Source organism: Neomonachus schauinslandi, chromosome 16, assembly GCF_002201575.2.
Source record: "Neomonachus schauinslandi chromosome 16, ASM220157v2, whole genome shotgun sequence".
NCBI lineage: Eukaryota > Metazoa > Chordata > Mammalia > Carnivora > Phocidae > Neomonachus > Neomonachus schauinslandi.
Window position 1 is genome coordinate 15,377,181 of NC_058418.1, and position 22,242 is coordinate 15,399,422.

General features: G+C 37.6%; 2 protein-coding genes across 2 annotated transcripts in view; one reads left to right on the top strand and one right to left on the bottom strand.

The window, feature by feature from the left end:
* The window catches only part of LOC110590109 (zinc finger protein 14 homolog), a 525,303-nt gene that overhangs the window by 345,242 nt on the left and 157,819 nt on the right, over window positions 1-22,242 (bottom strand). Inside the window, exon 8 of the mRNA XM_044922190.1 lies at window positions 10,755-11,856. Within this exon, the coding sequence (XP_044778125.1) occupies window positions 10,755-11,856 (1,102 nt within the window). The remainder of the gene's footprint in view (window positions 1-10,754; window positions 11,857-22,242) is intronic.
* The window catches only part of LOC110590101 (zinc finger protein 382), a 382,742-nt gene that overhangs the window by 122,822 nt on the left and 237,678 nt on the right, over window positions 1-22,242 (top strand). The window lies entirely within an intron of this gene.

The window sequence follows — 22,242 nt, forward strand, 5'->3', positions numbered from 1 at the left end:
TAAATAAATAAATAAATAAATAAATAAATAAATAAATAAATAAATAAATAAAATCTTCTAAAAAAATCAAGCTCAGAGTTGCTCCTAGAACTCTATTCAAAAGAAAAGAAATGGAAAACACGAGAGAAAATGACATGTAAAAGGCAGCTCCAGAAATTCTAATGTCTGATAGAAATTCTAGAAGGAGAAACCAATAATAATGAAGAGGGAATTTGAAGCAAAAAAAAAAAAGACAAGGAGAGAAATTTTCTTGAAGGTGAAAAAAAGACACATTTTCAAATAAGACTTGTAAAAAGCTAAACTTTAGCTCTATTTGCTAGGCTAGTTTTAAGAATGTTATATATATTGGGGCGCCTAGGTGGCTCAGTCATGAAGCGTCTGCCTTCTGCTCCGGTCATGGTCCCAGGGTCCTGGGATCGAGCCCCGCATCGGGCACCCTGCTCCGCAGGAGGCCTGCTTCTCCCTCTCCCACTCCCCCTGCTTGTGTTCCCTCTCTCGCTCTGTCTCTGTCAAATAAATAAATAAATAAATAAAATCTTAAAAAAAAAAGAATGTTATATGTATTAATTATTCCTCATAACAGCCCCATTTGTGTGTGCTGTTTTGATTCTCATGTGACAGACACAGAGGCAGAGAGAGGTGAAGTAGCTTGCACAACATCATAGAGTAAGTAAAGGAGGAGGCAGAATGCAAACACATTCTCTTTGTTAGTAAAACTTTTTATTTTGAAATAATTTCACCCTTACGGAAGGTTGCAAGAATGCCACAAAGAATTCCCACCCTTCATGTAGCTTCTGCAATTGCTAACATTTACTACATATGTTTTATGATTTTTTTTTTTTTCTGAACAGTTGTCATTCGGAAAAGTCAGTTGCATACATAGGCTCCTTTACCCCTAAATGTTTCAATATATACGTTCTCTTTTGTAATCGCAGGACAATGATCAAAATTGGAAAATTAGACTGCTATAATACTTTTGTTCGATCTATAAACCTTATTCATATTTCACAATTGTTCCAATAAAGCTTTTATAGAAATTTTTTTTTCTGGTCCGGGGTCATCCATTACATTTAATTGTCCTGTCTCTTTAGTCTCCTTTCATCTGAAACAATTCCTCAAACTTTATCTTTCTTGATCTTGACTTTCTTGAACAGAAAAGGCCAGTTGTTCTGTACAATATTGCTGACTTTGCATTTTTCTGTGATTTCCTTATGATTAGATTCTGATTATGCCATCTGGCAGGAATAGAACAGGAGTTGCTCTGTTCTTCTTAGTGCATTATAACCTGTCAAAAAGGAGACAGCAGACCAAAAATGGAGTCATTTGTGCTAAAACCCATGTCAGCAAACCAAGACTTAATGCCTAACCTAACTGCAGTTTCAACTCCCAGGAATTGCTGATCTATATCACTGTGTAAATCAGTCCTACTAGCTAGCTAATTATTTGTTTATTTATTTTCCTGCTTTTGGCTTGAGGGAGTATGGTCAAATTGTCTTTCAAATGTAGGGGCACCTAGCTGGCTCAGTCAGTACAGTGTGTGACTATTGAATTTGGGGTCACAATTTTGAAATTGTGTAGAGCTTACTTTAAAAAAAGTTGCTTGGTTTTTTTCCCTTGTAGTGTGGGGAAATACCTTTTCCTGCTTATATTCCAACTTAGGGTCTTTATTTGTCTAAATATCTAAAATATTAACATGGTCCCCAAAGTAAAAAATATCCAGAAAGGTATATTGGAGAAGTGTCACTTCCCCATCCCTTCATGGACTAAAATTTCCTATATTTTTGGTCTATATATAAACTTTCTGTTCTATTCCACTGGTCTGTTCATGCATGAGTACCACATCATTTTGATTATAGGGACTTTTTAGTATTTTTAAATATCTGGTAGGACTAGGACCCCTTTGTAGCTTTTCTTTTTCAGTGTTAACCTGGCTATTCTTGCATAAAACCTGTACTGCTCCCACTATATATACTTCAGATGAAAAGACCGACTGAATTGTCCCCCTGTGGTAATTCTCCTTCCCAGTATCTTTTCATGACCCTTATCAGAATCTGAACTTTTCTTAATTAGGGACACACTGATTGTCTGTTTCCCAGATTTTCCTGGAGATTGGGGATCTTGTCTTCAATATTCACTAACATATTGTCAAAGGCTAGAGCATTCCATGGCACACTGTAGGGATGCATTAAACACAAGCACTTTGTACACATTTTTTTCATTAGCTATTCTGGTGGGTGCATACTCATCACATTCTGGTTTTAATTTTTGCATTTTCTTAATAATGAACTTGAACAAATTTGGTTATCTTTTTTGGCCATTTGGATGTCATTTTTTTGAAGTGTTTGAGTTTCTTTCCCATTTCCTATTTGGTTGTCTGTCATTTATTGATCTGTAGGGGTTCTTTATATATCCTGGTTGACTCTTTGGTCAAATATACACATATTTATTTAATATATATAATATATATTATAATATATCTAATATATTAATTTACATTTTTGTTTATATACGTATGTTATATATATTTTATATTAACATATATTGTATTATATTTATATATAATATAAAATATAGTCTCTCTGTGGCTTCTTTTCACTTTCTTAATGGTGTCTTTTGATGAAAATAGATACTTAAATTTAATACAGTAAAATTTAGGGGCGCCTGGGTGGCTCAGTTGGTTAAGCGTCCGAATCTTGATTTCGGCTCAGGTCATGATTTCAGAGTTGTGAGATCAAGCCCTGCATTGGACTCCACGCTGCTTTTGGAGCCTGCTTAAGATTCTCTCATTCACTCTCCCCACCCCCACTCATGTGTGCATGTGCTCTCTCTCCCTCTCTAAAAAAATAAAAATAAAAAAACAGTACAGTAAAATTTACAATTTTTCTCCGAATGGTTAGTTCCTTTTTTGTTCTGTTTAAGAAATCTTTGCTATCTGGGGCATCTGGGTGGCTCAGTCATTAAGCGTCTGCCTTCGGCTCAGGTCATGATCCCAGGGTCTTGGGATTGAGCCTCACATTGGGCTCCCTGCTCAGCAGGAAGCCTCCTTCTTCTTCTCCCACTCCCCCTGCTTGTGTTCCCTCTCTTGCTGTCTCTCTGTCTCTCCGTCAAAATAAATAAAATCTTAAAAAGTAAAAAATAACTCTCAAAAAAAAAAAAAGAAACCTTTGCTATCTCAAGCCTAGAAGGATATTCTATGTTTTCTTCTAAAGCCTTTGCTTTACCTTTTATAAGTAGATCACTAATGCATCTGGAATTTATATGTGTGTAGTGTGAGGTAAGAGCCAAGATTAATTTTTTATCAATATGGATATACAACTGACCCAGTGCTATTTATTGAAAAGACTGCTATGTTGTAACCATATTGCAGAGGAACTTTTGTCATAAATCAAATGACCACGTATATGTAAGTCTATTTCAGGGCTGTTTATTTTGTTCCATTGGTCTACTTGTTCATTCTTGTACTAATACCATAATGCCTTAATGACCAAAGTACTATTTATCACACTAACAAATTGAAGGAGAAAAACATTATATCGATGTGAAGTAGCATCTGATAATATTCAGCAGGTATTTCTAATAAAAAAGTTAGTTAGGGACTAAAGGAAACAATTGAGGCACAACAAAGTCTATTTACCTCAAACCTAGAACAAACATTACACTAAGTGGTTTCCATTAAATAGGTGAAAACAACTAGATGCCTGCTATCACCACTAATCCTAAATCTTATTCTGGAGATTCTTTCTATGAGATGATTAATAAAATAATAACTATAAATATTCAGAAAAAAACAATTATATCCATATACAGCTGACATAACTGAGTGCCTAGAAAACCAAGGGTCTAGTAAAAAACTAAAAAGATTATTAGATAATAATGAAAGGTATGATTGCCTCCATTAAAAAAATTTTTTTATTTTAATATGACAGTATCACCATAAATACAGCTGTAAGCCACAATCTGGGGAAGCTAAGTCCATCATTTATAATACTCGGTAAAGGATTATTATCTAGAATTCCACAATTTTCATATGAAAGTTTTTAATAAAAAGGAACATGGGCAAAGACATGAACTGTTAAATTATAGTGTTTAGCAATAAACAGATGTGCAAAGATGCTCAACTCACTATAAAGCACATACCAGAAGTGGGAATATAAGGAAATAATACTTTATTGGTTGAAGTGGTTGGAAATTGGTGCCACAATGATGTTCTCCACTTCTACAACAATTATCTAATGAGGTTGAAAATGAATATAATCTGTGACTGAGCAATCCCACTTTTTGATAAATACCTCAGAGAAACTCTTGTTTATGGATAGCAAGGAACACAGATATGCAATATTTTGCAGCAAGAAATTGTATCTAGTCTAATAAAGAATTAAGGGCTGGGGGTTTCTATTCTATTGAAATGCACCATTTTATTATTTATTTATTTATTAAGATTTTACTTATTTGACACAGAGGAGAGAGCAAGCACAAGCAGGGGGAGTGGCAGGCAGATGGAGAGGGAGAAGCAGGCTCCCCGCTGAGCAAAGAACCTGATGTGGGGCTCAATTCCAGGGACCTGGGTTCATGACCTGAGCCAAAGGCAGCCGCTTAACCAACTGAGCCACTCAGGCGCCCTGAAAAGCATCATTTTAAATTAAAGAAAAAGCAAGCAGCTGACTGGATAACATAATTTATTTATTTTTTAAGATTTTATTTATTTTTTGACAGAGAGAGAGAGAGACAGCGAGAGAGGGAACACAAGCAGGGGCAGTGGGAGAGGAAGAAGCAGGCTTCCCGCCGAGCAGTGAGCCTGGTGTGGGGCTCGATCCCAGGACACTGGGATCATGACCTGAGCCAAAGGCAGACACTTAAAAGACTGAGCCACTCAGGCGCCCCTGGATAACATAATTTAAATTGCTTTCCTTGCCATACAGATAACCATACACCTGTCATAATGCTGACATTTCCATCCTTAAAGCCACTCCTTCTGGTTATGGCAATATCTTCCAAAGTAGAATCACATCTGCAGTAGGTTCTATACAGTAGAGTTCTCTACAGTAAAGTACAGAAGAGCACAGGGAGTTCTATAAAGTCTGAGATACAGTGGGTTAGATAAAATGAAACATTTTTTTGATAGTCTCTTGTTAGGCACTTGATGTGAATTTTCCCTGCCAGAAATATAGTATACAGAGCTCCCATGCTTGTTTGACCACAAAATTATTTTCTTCCATTTTCATTAAAGTATTAGTGTTTTGGGGCACCTGCCTGGTTCAGTTGCTAGAGCATGTGACTCTTGATCTCAGGATTGTGAGTTCGAGCCCTACAGTGGTTGTGGAGATTGCGTAAAAAAAAAAATCTTAAAGTACTAATGTCTTGTGGAACATAACTTCCAGAAATTTTGAGTTAATGTACTGTCTCCAGAAGACCTCTGTTCACATGAAAATGATACCAGACAGGAGAAACATACTGACTGATTAGTGAAAACTAATTTTATTATACTACTTACTTTTTGTGTGTTACATTTTTATATAAACATTGTACTGTTTACAAATTTAAAATTTGAAATCATGAATGGGTCTATTATTCTAGATGAATGATTGATTATTCAATGACTCCTGCCCAATCTGAGCAAAATGGATTTGGAAGTATAAGTCTTAATGTATGACTAAAGTGACATTACAGAGGTTTGTAATAATATTCATTTTTATTTTGTGGAAGGTAATAATTTTTTTTAAAGATTTTTTTTATTTATTTGACAGAGAGAGTACAAGCAGGGGGAGCAGCAGGCAGAGGAAGAGGGAAAAACAGGCTCCTGCTGAACAAAGAGCCCGATATGGGACTCGATCCCAGGACCCTGGGATCATGACCAGAGCCGAAGGCAATGATTTAACCGACTGAGCCACCCAGGCTCCCCGAAGGTAATAATTTTTTGTTGAATGCCAACTTCTCATATCTGTTGTTGTTCACTCCTTTTTTAAAGCTGATGAAGCTAAGATAAATGAGAATAAGAAAAAAAACCTAAAACATACTGAGGTGAATAATCAATAATTATTGAGGTGAATTTTTTCGAACATGGTTACATTGCTCAAGCTAAAATCTGATACCTAATTAAATCACAACAAATCAGGTCCCTGGATATTCCTGGTATATTGTTGTATGTTTTATAATTGTTTTAGTAGACTGTTGAGTTCAATTTATTGAACTTTATTTGGAATGTTTGTGTGTATTTTAAGTGATACTGGTCCAGATTTTGCTTTCTAAAGGCTATCCTCATTTACTTTTATTATTGGGATGTTTACCTTATAGAATGATCTAGCAAAATTTTGTTAGAGGTGGTACGCCTGAGTGGCTCAGTCGGTTAAGCATCTGCCTTCAGTTCAGGTTATGATCCTGGGGTCCTTGAGTGGAGCCCCCCATCAGGCTCCCTGCTCAGTGGGGGTCTGCTTCTCCCTCTCCCTCTGCCCTTCACCCACGTTTGTGTTCTCTCTCAAATAAATAAAATCTTTAAAAAAAATTTTGTTAGAGGCTATCTATTCTTTAAAACTTTTTAGTGCCTGCAAAACTATAAAAAATCATAACCACAATATTGTCCTTTGCTTATAGATCTGTTCAGGTTTTGTATAGTATCTTCAACTTTGATGATTTAGGTTTCTCTAGATAATTCATTCTCTATATTTTTATACATATTAAAATATATGTATATAGTAATACATATAACTTTAAAATTTTTAATTCTCTTTGATATGTGGCTATTTCATCTTTCTCACATAAAAAGCTGTGTGTCTTTTTTTCCTTCATAACTGCCAATTCTATACTAACGGCCTTTTCAAAGAGAACATCCTTGGATAAACTGTTTTATTAACTATTTCATTAATTTCTACTTTTATTGTATGAATTGCTCCCTGGTATTTAGCTTAGTTTTTAAAAAAATTTACTAAAAAAATTATTTTCTGGCTCAAGCTAATGTGGCTTTTTCCCCCCAATTTTTAAAATCAACTGCCTGTTACACAACAGGCACTGTAAGTGTGAGGACAGAGTGATAAACAAGACAAACAGTAATTCCTCAATCAAGTTTTCTGAATGCATTAAGGTCATTTCTCTTTTAAGATTTTATTTCAGAGAGAACAAGCAAATGCAAGCATGAGCGGGGGTCGGGGGAGCAGAGGAGGAAGCAGACACCCTGCTGAGCAGGGAGCCTGATTTGAGGCTCTATCCCAGGACCCTGAGCCCAAGGCAGATGCTTAACTGACTGAGCCTCCCAGGCACCCTGGTTATTAATTTCCTAACGGGTAGACCTTTGGTGATTTCCCACATTTTTAACTTGTAGGCATCCCATTATCATTTATCACTAAGTGGTCTAAAATTTCAGATTTGATTTCTACTTAAGCTTTATTGTGGAAATTTTCAAACACATACAAAAGTAGTAAGAATAGCACAGTGAACTCTGTGTACCCATTATCCAGCTTCAACACTTATCCAGCAGCATTTGCCAATCTTGTTTCATCTGTTCCTCCATCCCACCTTTTTTCCTGAAGTATTTTATTTTATTTTTTTAAAGATTTTATTTATTTGACAGAGAGAGAGCGAGAGCAGGAACACAAGCAGGGGGAGTGGGAGAGGGAGAAGCAGGCTTCCTGCTGAGCAGGGAGCCCGATGCGGGACTCGATCCCAGGACCCTGGGATCATGACCTGAGCTGAAGGCAGACGCCCAACGACTGAGCCACCCAGGCACCCCTTTTCTTAAGTATTTTAAAGCAAATCATAGACATGATGTAATTTCACCCTTGAATACTTCAGTATGGATCTCTAATGTATAAGGACTTACACCCACATCTGCACCCCCAAATCCATGCCATCATCATGCCTAAAAATGAACAATTACTTAATATAATGTAATATCTATTCTAGGTTTATGTTTTCACGACAACCTAAAAATTTTTTTCATTTGTCTAAATTAGGATTGTATTGACTATATTTTCTTATTTCTGTAAGCTTATGCTCTGGCATTTGGGGACTTGATCCTGGAGAGACTACCCTTCCCAGGGGTAGCAAATTCCTAGACAACAAACAAATTTTTTTTTTTTAAGGGACAGGAGGTGGGGACAGGGGGAGGGGGGATAGAGGGAGAGGGAGAGAATCTTAAGCAGGCTCCATGCCCAGTGCAGAGCCAGACAAGGGGCTCAATCTCACAACCCTGAGATCATGACCTGAGCCAAAATCAAGAGCCAGATGCTTAACTGACTGATCCACCCAGGTGCCCCAAACAACTCTTCTGAGATCATGCCTTTGATTTACAAACCAACCAATCCAAATTCCCCAAGTGTTTCCTTTATCAAACTCTCACAAACCAAGCCAATATTCCTCCTGCCCAAATCACCCCAGGGCCAGGTAACCAGACAACTAGGGATCATCTCTATAACTCAGCCTGCCAAAATTATTAAAACTATCCAATCCCAGACTTTCTCAGTGTACTTACCAATGTCACCCATTCCTGGGGAAAACTTCAGTAAAGGCTCTGTGCCACACTCTGCCCTCTCCCACTTTCTGCCTCCCAACAGAACTGGGTACTTCCCCATGTGGCTCTGCAGGCGTGCTGCGCCTCCTGTTTTTAGAGATCTTTGAGTATAAACTTCTTCCTTCATGACAGTCATTTCCATGTCTGCATATCCTACCGTATTTGATTAGAGTAAATCCTGGGTACATTTTAACACAAGGATCCCAAAATACTCCATACCCTGCATTTAATTGATAGGTCTCTTAAGTCTTTTAATTTGCAACACTGTTTTTATTTTGTCTTAACATATATTAGTTAAAAGACCATTTATTCTGTGAAATTTTGTACATTCTGTGTTTGGTTGTTTGCTTCCTTGTGTCATTAATTTGTTCCTTTATTCCCCAAGTTTCCTATAACCTGGTAATTAGATTTAGAGACTAAGTTATACATCTGGGTCAACATTTGGGGCAAGAACACTTAACAAATGATGCTACATTTAGCCATTGCATAACATCAAGATGCACACGGTCTGGCTGATGTAATTGAGATGTTAATGTAGATTAGTGGGTTCTGTCATTCTGCTCCATTAAAAGCTTACTATCAGTCTTTTTCACCTAATGATCTTTGCATCCATCAATATCACCACCAAGATCCATTATTTCGTAGAAAGTGATTTTTCAAATTGTCATTCCTTTGACCTTTATTAGCTAGATTTCTCTAATAATAAAGAGCTGTTCTTCAACTTTTGGTTGTCTTAAATATAGGTAATAAAGGAAAGACAAAATAAATGCTCCACTCTCCCCCTTTATTTATCAATAAGTGCCCTGATATACTTCATACCTGACCAGTGCATTTGGTCAGGGAAAAAAGGAAGCTATCAAAGGCTGTAGTGGTCATGACAAAAGAATATAGGAACCAGTTTGAGGGGATTCCCACTGGCCAAAAATAGGACAGTCTCATCATAAAAAGGCTACAATGTATTTTTAAAAATCAACACAAGAGTTGTAATACAAGTGATTTTTAATTTCCAAATAATTTCTTTTTACATTACTCTTTGTTGATTTTAAATTAAATTTAGACTGGGGCCAGAGAATGGAGATTATAGAATATCTGCTTTTTTTTTAAAGATTTTATTTATTCATAAGAGACAGAGAGAGAGGCAGAGGGAGAAGCAGGCTCCCCATGGAACAGGGAGCCCAATGCGGGACTCCATCACAGGTCCCTGGGATCACGACCTGAGCCGAAGGCAGACACTTAGCCGACTGAGCCACCCAGGTGCCCCAGAATATCTGCTTTTTTATGAACAAATTGAGAAAGAATTTCTATTTTAAAGAGTAAGTTATCTGAGGTTCAATAAGGGTGAGTGTTAGTGGAAGGCATTTCTTTATTTGTTGTACCCATAGTCTTTCATATGACTTTTCAAAGGAGTAATATTAATGATAATAATAAAACAAAATTTAGTGGCTTAAAACAATCATTTTATTATATCTCATGATCTTATGGGTTAGGAATTTGGGCAGGGGCTCAGTTGGTAGATTCATCTATTTTATATGGCATCAACTGAAGTCAGTCTGGCATTCAGCTGCTGGCTGGTCTGGAGGATCCAACATTATTTTACTCAAATATCTGGTGTCTTGGTAGGCATGTGTGGAAGACTGGGCTAAGAAGGGTGCTCTTCCTTTCTATGTAGTCTTAGGGCTTCTCCATGGGGTCTCTTCAGCAGAGCAGCCAGACTTTTTAACAGAATTCAGGGCCTAAGCTTAAGAGAGCATTCCAAGAAATGAAGTAAAATCTGCCAGTAAAGCCTGGGTCCAGAAACTGGCACAGCAGTACTTCTACTAGTCAAAGCAGTCACAGTCTGCCCAGCCTCAAGGGGAAGGGATGTAGATTCCAGCTCTTGATGGTGGGAGAGAAATGTCAAAGAATTTACAGCAATCTTTATTCTGCCACAGTATTATATTACCATTTTACAAGTGAAAAAATTATAGCACAGAGCAGTTAAGCATCTTATCAACATAATACAAGTGGGAAAGTGACTGGACAGAGATGATGTGTCTCCCACATTTGTTACATTGATAGGATTAATTTTTAGAATAAATGTGAAGTTTATCAGGTTTAAGTGATGGTGGAATACATTAAGTTAACATATTCTTTTAATGATATAAAACCTCTCATGCCAAGTCAGTTCCCTGTATGAAGGAAGCAAAAGGGATTAATTACTACAGTCATAGAGTGTTCTACAAGACAGGATTGAAAAACTATCTTATATTTTTACATTATGAATTTTCAGATGATGGGTAAGGTGTGAATGTTGTCTAAAGGCCTTCTTACATTCTTTACATTCATAGGGTTTCTCACCAGAATGAATCCTCAGATGTTGAATAAGGGATGAATTAAGTCTAAAAGCCTTCCTACATTCCTTACATTCAAAAGGTTTTTCACCAGTATGAATACTCTGATGTAGAGTAAGCTTTTGGCGCAATCTAAAGGCCTTCCCACATTCCTTACATTTATAGGGTTTCTCACCAACATGAATACTCTGATGTTGTGTAAGTTGTGAGAGTAATCTAAAAGCCTTCCCGCATTCCTTGCAGTCATAGGGTTTAACACCAATATGGATACTTTGGTGTGAAATAAGTTGTGAGTAACGACTAAAGGCCTTCCAACATTCCTTACATTCATAAGGCTTCTCACCAGTGTGAATTCTGTGATGAAGAATAAGATGATAACCACGACTAAAGGTCTTTCCACATTCCTTACATTCATAGGGTTTCTCACCAGTATGAATTCTCTGGTGGAGTGTTAGTTGTTGTCTCACTCTAAAGGCCTTCCCACATTCCTTACATTCATAGGGTTTCTCACCAGTATGAAGTTTGTGATGTACTCTAAGGCCAGAGCCACACAAAAAGGCCTTCCCACATTCTTTACATTCGTAGAGTTTGTCAGCAATATTAAGCTTCTGATGTCGAGTAAGGTGTGCATACTGTCTAAAGGCCTTTCCACATTCTGTACATACATAGGGTTTCTCACCAGTATGAATCCTCTGATGGAGAGTAAGTTGTCCACGCACTCTGAAGGCCTTCCCACATTCTTTACATTCATAGGGCTTCTCACCAATATGAATTTTCTGATGTACTCTGAGGTCTGGGCCACATATGAAAGATTCTCCACATTCCTTACATTCATAGAGCTTTTCACCAGAATGAAGTCTCTGATGTCGAGTAAGATGTGCAGTCTGTCTAAAGGCCATTCCGCATTCCTTGCATTCATAGGGTTTTTCACCAGTATGAATTCTATGATGGAAAGTAAGCTGTTGGCGTACTCTAAAGGTTTTCCCACATTCTTTACATTCATAGGGTTTCTCCACAAAATGAAGTCTCTGGTGTGGAGTTAGAGATGTGCGTTTTTGGTAAGAGGGCACTTTTTGAGATGCAGTTTTCATTTGACTGAAATATCCCTCCTGTCCTTCAAATTTTCTTTTGGACTCCCAATCACTTTTTAAAATTAGGCCCTTAAGGCCATGGTTTTTAATTCTTTCCATTATCTTCCACTGGGGTGAGTTTATTTCATGAATGTCATTTTCCGAAGAGAACTTCTTGGTCTCATACCTGGTCTCTAAATCTAAAAGAAAGTAAGAGAGCAAACACACAGTTTCCTTTTTTTAAAAGAAGTAAAATTTCTACAGTAGAAATAAAAGACCGCTAAAGTAATACTCAGTGAAATTCTAAATATCAGTTATACAGTTTGAAAAAAAAAGCATAAGGTAACACCAGGAAAAATGAAAGTTCGTGTAAGAAAGTGAGACTGGTGATTAGTAAACATTTTAAGGCAGTGGGTCTCAAATTGAGATGTAGAGTAGAATCACAGAGAACTTGTTCTAAATACTGATGTTTATTTTTTAAAGATGTATTTATTTGAGAGAGCACACACGTGCACATATGTGTGCATGCACACCCACACACACACACCTACACCCCCCCCCCATACACACATGCTCGAGCAGGGGGAGAGGGAGAGAGAGAATCCCAAGCAGACTCCCCTCTGAGCACAGAGCTTGACCCGGGGCTCGATCTCATGACCCTGAGAACATGACCTTAGTTGAACCAAGAGTTGGATGTTCAACCAACTGAGCCACCCAGGTGCCCCTAAATACTGAGGTTTAGATACCATCCAAACCACCTGGATCAGATTCTATAGTCCTGGCCAGTCCCGTATTTAATATTCTTCACACAATTCTGATGGAGATGAAAGGTTAAGAATTCATACTTAACTTTTTTCAATAATTTCTCTTTATTCTTAGACTAAAATAAAACTTGCTATGGTTAAAAGGCCTCTGCTTACCTGTAACACATCATCTCAGTCTGCTCTATCTCCCAAAATCTTCGGCCTGGGTTCTTTGCACTGCTGGCTACTTCTCATCCTGAGGGTTTTTTTGGTTTTTTTTTAAGATTTTATTTATTTATTTGACAGAGAGCACAACCAGGGGAAGCGGCAGGCAGAGGGAAAGGGAGAAGCAGGCTCCCTGCTGAGCAACGAGCCTGATGTGGGGCTTGATCCCAGGACCCTGGGATCCTGACCTGAGCCAAAGGCAGACGCTTAACCAACTGAGCCACCCAGGCGCCCCTCATCCTGAGGTCTTAGGTTAAAAGTCACTTCCTTTAAGACTGACTACTGTCAGTATCTAAACCTATGTTCTTATATATGTATTGCATAGCAACATATGTCTGTGTTGAAATTATATATTTATAAATGTTTCCACTTGTTGCTCTCCTTTCCTTACCCCTAGACTTCTTTAATGGCAGAAACAATCTCTACTTTACTCTCCATTAAGTAATACATTCAGGGGCACCTGGATGGCTCAGTTGGTTAAGCACCTGCCTTTGGACTAGGTCACGGTCTCAGGGTCCTGGGATCGAGCTCCATGTCAGACTCCCTGCTCAGTGAGGAGTCTGCTTCTCCTTCTCCCTCTGCCCCTCCCCCCCGGTCATGCTCACTCTCTCTCAAATAAATAAATAAAATCTTTTTAAAAAAAATAAATAATACATGCATAGCACAAGATGAGTTTCACTCATTGAATTCCCATGGTTCTATACTCATTCTTTTTTTTTTAAGGTTATATACTTATTCTGAATATACTTCTGTCTTTAATCTCTCACATATTACAACAATGATTAAATATTCCCTTTATTCATCCAAGCTAGTCCAGCTAAATATATAAATGGAAAATGGTGGTTATATACTCTTATATATCCCTTTCATTGCTTAAACCCCTTATCTATCTTCATATAGCTGTGAGCTACTTTTTCTTTTGTGTCCACATCACAATAAAAGTACTGAGGAGTTCTGTTCATTAATCTCTCTTGAATTCTATTACTCATCCATTTTATAATGCTCATCTGGTTTTGTTCCCTCATCTCTTTGTTCAGGTCTCCTTTCCATTCCTTTAGAGGCAAGGCTGTTCCTGTATTTCCTAGAAATGTGTGCCAGTGATTTTCCATACAGGAAAACATGTTTATACTTTACTGAAGTTCTTATGAAATCCTTAGCAAAAAAGAAAAGGAAAAAAAAAGATGCGATATGAAGGAACTCACTAATAGGGACAAAGGGTCTTGCAGTCACTTGAGTGTGAAGAATCTGCTAACAAAGGTCATGTTGGATTTAGAGAGAAGATGGTAAACCAGTAGGAGAAATAGCCAGAGAAACATTTAAGTGCTGAATGAGTTACGTATGAGAGAGAAAAAGGAGGATGTTTTCAATTATTATATGGTCTGTATAAAAAGGTTGAAATAATATAGACATTTTCTTTTTTTTTTAATTTTTTTTTTTTGGGAGATTTTATTTATTTATTTGAGAGAGAGCGAGCATGAGAGGGGGGAGGGTCAGAGGGAGAAGCAGACTCCCTGCTAAGCAGGGAGCCTGATGCGGAATTCGATCCTGGAGTCCAGGATCATGACCTTGGCAGTCGCTTAACCAACTGAGCCATCCAGGCGCCCTAGACATTTTCTACTAAAGCTGGAAATAATAAAATTTTAAAAACCCAAAGCTAAATCCACTTGAAATTTTAGAAGTCTATATTAAATAACTTTTAGATCAATAGGGAAATAAATTCCAAAACAGTATTTTTGTTTTTTAGAAAACAATGGTAATAATAATTTTAAAATCCACACTAAATTAGTATCTACAAAATATAAGCATAGTGCTTAGAAGAAAATTTAAAAACTTAAACACTTACAGCGATAAACATGAGAAAAATCAATTAAAAATCAAAGAAATCAGAAAAAGAATAAAGTAAACTGAAGCAAAGCAGAAGAAATTAACTGATATAAACGCAGAATTAGAAAACAGAAAAGAAGAACTAATACATAAAACAAAAACTTTCTTTTAAAAAACAAATCAGCAAAACAGATAAAGCATTAGTTAATACAAGGAAAATAGCAAGAAAGCACACAAATAAGAAGTGACAAAGTGAAAATAACCATGAATACAGAGGATAGCTGAAAAAAAGATTACTGTGTCCATAAATTTTAAAACATAGCTAAAATGAGTAATTTTCTAGGAAAATATATTTACCAAAACTGGCCACAGAAGAGATACAATGCATAAACATTAATTTCCAAAGAGCAAATAGAGAATGTGGTCAGACTTACCATCTCCTTCTCCTAAAAAAGAAGCTTTAAAGAACAGGCCATCCAAATTCTATTTAGACTGAGAACTAAGAAAAAGGAGGACTTCCGAACTATTTTCATAAAGTAATATTGTACTAAATAAAGGTCACTAATAGAAACTACATACCAATTTTCTGAAAACTGATATAAAAATTCTAAGCATCTAATAAAACACCACATTGACCCAGTATTGTTTATTCAAAGAATTTTAGAGTGATCCAATATGGGGAAATCTATAAAAATAAATCAACATTTTTTTAAAGATTTATTTCTTTTATTTCTTTTTAAGATTTTATTTATTTATTTATTTATTTGAGAGTGAGAGAGCACAAGCAGGGGAAGAGCAGCAGGGAGCCCAGATGCGGGGCTCGATCCCAGGACCCCAAGACCACAACCCAAGCCGAAGGCAGATGCTTAACTGATTGAGCGTGCCCCTATTTATTTTAGAGAGAGACAGAGCTGGGAGAGGGGCTGAGGGAGAAAAGCAGACTCTCCGCTGAACAGGGAGTGCAATGCGATGCCGGTCTTGATCTCAAGACCCTGAGATCACGACCTGAGCCTTCTTTTTATTCCTCAAACATGCAAAGCTAACTTCCTCCTTAGGCCTTTTCTATTGGCTCAGAAGGCTCTTGCCCTAGAGAGCTTGAGCTCTTCATGGCTTGAGCCTTCATATCTCTCCTCAAAAAAGTCTTCCCTCATTTGTCTACTTTTCTATATGCATGTTATATACTTCACTAAGTTACTTAAAGGAAGAAAGAAACAAAGGAAGAAAAGAAAATGAAAGAAAAAAATGATCTTGTTTAAGATGTCTAACTTTGAGTCAACAGTTGTCATTTTGGCTAAATATTTCCTGATTAAACTGATATCATCTTATTCATCTGGAACCTCTGCATTTCATTGTTTTTTTCAGCATTAATAGTGGTAAATGTCATTTAATTATCTAAATGTGAAAAAGAAAATAAGTTAGGATTGGTATAAAAAGCGTGTCTTTCCTTCCTGTGGTAGACAGTGACTAAGAAGATATAACATTATAGACAGTGTGGGCACTGAAATGGCCTTGTTACAAAACAAGAACTCTTAGGCTAAAATGGGTCTCCTCAGTCAGACCTGAATGTACAGAGAGCAAAATACAACATGACAACATATGTCTCTATATAAAGAATTTTGAAGAATTTTTTTTAAGTAGGCTTCATGCCCAGCATGGAGCCCAATGTGGGGCTTGAACTCACCACCCTGAGATCAAGACCTGAGCTGAGATCAAGAGTCAGACGCTTAACCGACTAAGATACCCAGGTGCCCCTAGGATCTTTTTTTAAGAAGACATTCAAAGAGAAATGAAAATAGCACAGAGGCAGAAGCTAAACCAAGAGATCATTCTCCCCATACTCTATTAAACTCATGTTTCTTCCTGATATGAAGGTATATATATATACACACATAGGTATACACACACACACACACACACAGAGAAAAAAAGCAAAGAATGATATTCTGTGATCTAAGGATCTATCTTCTAGAGTAATTCATATGAAACTTTGATTGCTGATAAAACATTTATTATTACAATGTCAAGCATATTTTTCTTTATAGTCTTTTATTTCCCCAAAAAAGGTTTTTCAGACCATACCTAAAATAGCCTTTTAGCCCACACCATATTCTCTTCCCTTACTCTTTTTATTTTACTTCATAGTACTCTATTAGCTGAAATTATATTTTCTATTTATTTACAGTTACTATGTGTCTCTTTTACAAGGTAAATTCCATGAGGACAGAAACTTTATTGGTTTTGTTAACCACTATATATATATATTTTTAAGATTTTATTTATTTATGTGACACACAGAGACACAGCGAGAGAGGGAACACAAGCAGGGGGAGTGGGAGAGGGAGAAGCAGGCTTCCCGCCGGGCAGGGAGCCCGATGTGGGGCTCGATCCCAGGACCCCGGGATCATGACCTGAGCCGAAGGCAGACGCTTAACGACTGAGCCACCCAGGCACCCTGTTTACCACTATATTGATAGTGTCTAGCACTGTGCCCAGCCTAGAGGTAGGTAGATAAGTCAGTCAGTCAGTCTACTTATCTACTATTTATAAATGCAAAAGAAAGCAGCTGAGTCAAAAAATATATAGAGAGGTTGTCAGTAGGGAACAAAGAGAGCACCTCTCCACCCATGCCCCCTTCAAAGGGGAGGAAAATTTGAAACAACAACAACAACAAAAGAGTGGTAAATGGGATAAAGAAATAGTTCTATTAGTATCCCTATTAGTATCTATTAGTATCCCTAACTAAGGGATACTAATTAGTATCTATTAGTATCTATCCCTATTAGTATCTATTAGTATCCCTAACTAAGATAGCATCTTAATTTCCTCCTCAGGTCTTAGACCTTTTCTCTTCAGGCCTTGGACCTTTATATTTAAAAATTTTTTAAGATCTTATTTTTAAGGGCACCTGGGTAGCTCAGTCAGTTAAGTGTCTGCCTTTGGCTCAGGTCATGATCCCGGAGTCCTGGGATCGATCCCCGCCCCCCTCCCCCCTCAGGCTCCCTGCTCAGCGGGGAGTCTGTTTCTCTCTCTGCCCCTCACCCCACTTGTGCTCTCTCTCTCTTACTCTCTCTCTCAAATAAATAGATAAAATCTTTAAAAAAAAAAAAGTTTTTATCTTTAAATAATCTCTATATCCAATGTGGGGCTTGAATTTACAAACATAACCAAGATCAAGATTAGCACGCTCCACTGGCTGAGCCAGCCAGGTGCCCCAGGCCTTCGACCTTTAAAGAGGACTCTGTAAACAACATCAGTAGAGTGTGCCTCTTCCCTAACTAATTGGGTGGTTTCCTCTGTGATGGCTTCCCCCTGCTCAAATGGCTCTCACTCACCTGGATATCGCCTCCTTCCTTTCCTCACAACTTTCCAGGGCTCTTTTCCTTGCTCCAATAAGGAAATCACGTCTGGCTTAGAAATGAAGCATCCTGATTAGAAGGAGGTGATATGGAAATAGAAAATAAATTCAAAATTACTTTGATTCAGTTTTGGTTAAATTTTTAATTAACTATAAGTCAAATGGGAATTGATAAAGCCTTTAGAACAAAGAAGGGCAAGATGGTTAAAAAATATTCACATTAAGGTTACATAATAAATAGATTTATAGTCATACAAGTAATCCTTCTTGAGAGGCAATAGTGGTTAAGAGCACAGATTGCCTGAGTTTAAATCCTGTCTCTGCCACATCTCAATTGTAAGATGAGTAATAGCACCTATCATACACAATTGTTGTGACAGTTATATTAACATATATCCATATCTAAACATTGCCTAGAATATGTACTCAGCACTATATATACAGTTGACCCTTGAACTATGCGAGATTGAACTGCACGGATCCACATATATGTGGATTTTTTTGATACAGTATAGTACTGTAAAAGTATTTTCTTTATGATTTTCTTGACATTTTTTCTTCTCTAGCTTACTTTATTGTAAGAATACAGTATAATACATATAACATATAAAATATGTTAATCAACTGTTTATATTATCAGTAAAACTTCTGATCAACAGTAAGCTATTAGTAGTTAAGTTTTTGGGGAGTCAAAAGTTACATGCAACTTTTTGACTGTGTAGAGGGTTGGTGTCCCTAACCCCTATGTTGTTCAAGTGTTGAATGTATTTTATTAGCTATTATTTATTGTCGTTTTGCCGAGAGGAAAACAAAAAGCTTCTGGAGGCATTTATTATTTCTTAGGATATTCACACAGTGTTAAGTGCGAAGTTCTTGGACTTTTAACTTTCAATCATAAAAGTAGGTAAAAGTAAGTTTATTAACAAAAGGAATGAGTTCTCTTGAATTGTAAATAAATCCTGTTGATCCAACTTATCACTGCAGATATTATATGTTCTTTTGATAGATTAAAAACTGAGATATAGGGTCTGGCTATTTTCCTTACATGTATAACAACAAATAAAACACCTATAGCAATTCTGAGTTCATACACCAAGTGAAACCTGATTTCTATGACACAAGTAAGGCCAATTCAAATCCAGCCCTTTTTCATCATTAAGGAAGGCCTGAAGGCCACTTAAGGATGAGGAAGATGAATATGCTTAACTGAGGTATTCACTTCCAAACAAAGAAAGCTCAAACCATTCACTGGGAAAAGGGAGCAGAAATTTAGTTTCTTGAAAGATATTCCTAAAATCTCCAGAGAAAAAAGCAGATATTACAGTGAACAGGTCTAAATTACTAGAGGCAGAGAACCTTACCCAGTGAGACCAAGTTGCTGTAATTCTCCAACATTACATCTCTGTACAAGTCCCTCTGTTCCAAGTCCAGGTATTCCCACTCCTCCTGAGAGAAGACTATGGACACATCATTGAACATCACTGACCCCTGCAATGACAAACGATATAATACATTTGAGGTTAAAGAAAATTTGTTTTTAAGATGGAAGAGAGGGGCGCCTGGGTGGCTCAGTTGGTTAAGCGACTGCCTTCGGCTCAGGTCATGATCCTGGAGTCCCGGGATCGAGTCCCGCATCGGGCTCCCTGCCCAGCAAGGAGTCTGCTTCTCGCTCTGACCCTCCTCCCTCTCATGCTCTCTGTCTCTCATTCTCTCTCTCGCAAATAAATAAAATCTAAAAAAAAAAAAAAAAAAAATTTAAGATGGAAGAGATACTGGAGGACATGGACCATATGGCAAACCAAAAGGCTTAGGTAAAGGCTTAGGCTAGAAGCCTGTAACATAGTGAGTTAGGAGATGAGTGTGCCTGAAGCAGCATGCCTATGTGCTCTTGAAGAATCCTGCTGCTACAGGTGCAGTCACTTGAATACTCTGGTGTATCTTGATCATCCCAACATGTCTGGGAAAGAAAAAAATCAGTTTTCCAATTAAATAAAATATTTTAGATAAGCCTCTGCCTGTTGTATGTCTCCCTCATAAATTCTCAAGAAATGTGAGTTCTTCCACCCTTTCCCCTTAAAGAACAGATTTTTTTAAAGTTTCCTTACAATATTTGTTAGAAAAGGATCTGAATATAGTTAAAGAATTTCTTCCAAGTTCATCATTGAATCAGATAATATTGTAAGCATTTTTCCATTTATGACAGATTCTTTAGTGAACTTTAAAAAAATTGTATAATAGTCTATGTGAGGGATATATGAGACTTAATCATTCTTCCATTTTGGTCTATACAAAATATTTAAGGTACTCCTGAGTTCTGAAGGTCCACAACTACTTATGTATCTGCACAATCTTCCTACTTGTTATCATTTTCCGTCTTTCACTGTATGCATTCCTTGTTCCTGACTTAGAGGATATGGACGTAGATTCTGGATACTGGTGATCCAGATTCACAAAGTTATCATTCTAGACCAGCATATCCTGTTCAACTACAAATGGAACCCTATTCCTAGTGTACAACTCTCAGGGATTCCCAGAAAAGATCCTTGATCTCTCTGCATGCAAGACCCAACAATATCTCTGCCCAGTCCTAAAAGTCTCACAAAACATGAGATTTCACCATATACTGAGGCTGAGGTCAACCAACAGCAAATCTTATCTTACATACTTGGAAAACTCAAATCCAGAAACACCCAGTTTCCCCATGAGTAGTCAAATGGGCCCATCCTCTTTCATCAACTCACAAGAGATGGTCAAACATCTCCCTCAAGTGATTTCATTTCTGCCCCACTACAGCCCTTAGCAGAAGACCGAGCACATATAGGAGATGCTGAATGATTTTTTTCAATGAATACATGAATAATGACTGGGGAAAAGAGGATTCATAGGATAGGTGTGCTAAACAGCCTCATCCCTCACTGAATTTGGAGGACTGGGAGAAGATTCCTAGGCTCTGATAGGAAGTTTCAGGATAAAAAAATGTTCATAGGACATTAACATGAAAGTATTTTCAGAAGGAGAAAGAAACAGTAACTTACATGGGCCATGGTTTAGAAATTCAAGAACCGGTCAGTCCTCCTTGGGTTTAGTTTTCTGGAGAAGCAGAGTTCACAGAGGCCAGAGCTGGGGGAGGAAAAAGGGGCCATAAGATCAGATAGGCCTCAGAACTCCCAAAATGGCTGAAGTCCATTTGTTCTTTCCCCTCCCTTGACTTCCCAACACACACACACACACACACACACACACACACACACACGGAAATATGAGGGAGTCTGGACAAATCACATCCCTCCTCAGAAATTCCAGGGCTAGGGGTGCGTGGCTGGCTTAGTCAGTAGAGCGTGCAACTCTTGATCTTTGGGTTTTAAGTTTGAGCCCCACATTGCATGCACAGATTACTTAAAAAAGTAGAAAGATTACTTGGAAAAAAAAATTAAAAAGGAATTCCAGGGCTGATAAAGGGGCACATCATCTAAACAAGAATATCTTTCAAAGCCTCATAGGCCTGCTTGGATTCATCAGATACAAAGAGAGAAATTCATTAGAACCAACCCTGGCAGTCATTAACCACTGTCAAACTGCTGCACTGGCACCCTGCTGGCCTGCCAGCCTGCAGCCAGGACAGTAACTTCCAGAATCTTCTGGGCTCATTACTCTTTTCAATCAGAATCAACCGCACTGCTTTCCTGCATGACTTATTTGCCATTCTCTTTCTTACAACCTATGCTGAAAAGGTGTGGATACATGCTCTCAACAGGTAGACAACACATATCTATTTATCAAAGACTTTCATACGATGGATATTTTATATACATTAAGTGGATCCTCAGGATTGCTATGTAGTATATAATTACCTATGCGGTGGACCAGATTATTCACAAAGTAAAACCACTTGCAGAAATTCAGTTAAGTAGCAAAGCTAAATTTGGAATCCTTATTTTTCTAACCAAAGTCAGCTCTCAATCAACTCTCTTGTCTCTGAAACCCAGAATCTCTTGTTCCATGAGCATGCATAACTCATTAAAAAAGCAGAAATAACACGTGAAACCCCCAAAGACATTTTTTTTTCAAGATTTTATTTAATTATTTGTCAGAGAGAGAAAGAGAGAGAGCACAAGCAGGGGGAGCAGCAGGCAGAGGAAGAAGCAGGCTTCCCACTGAGCAAGGAGCCCGATGCGGGACTCGATCCTAGAACTCC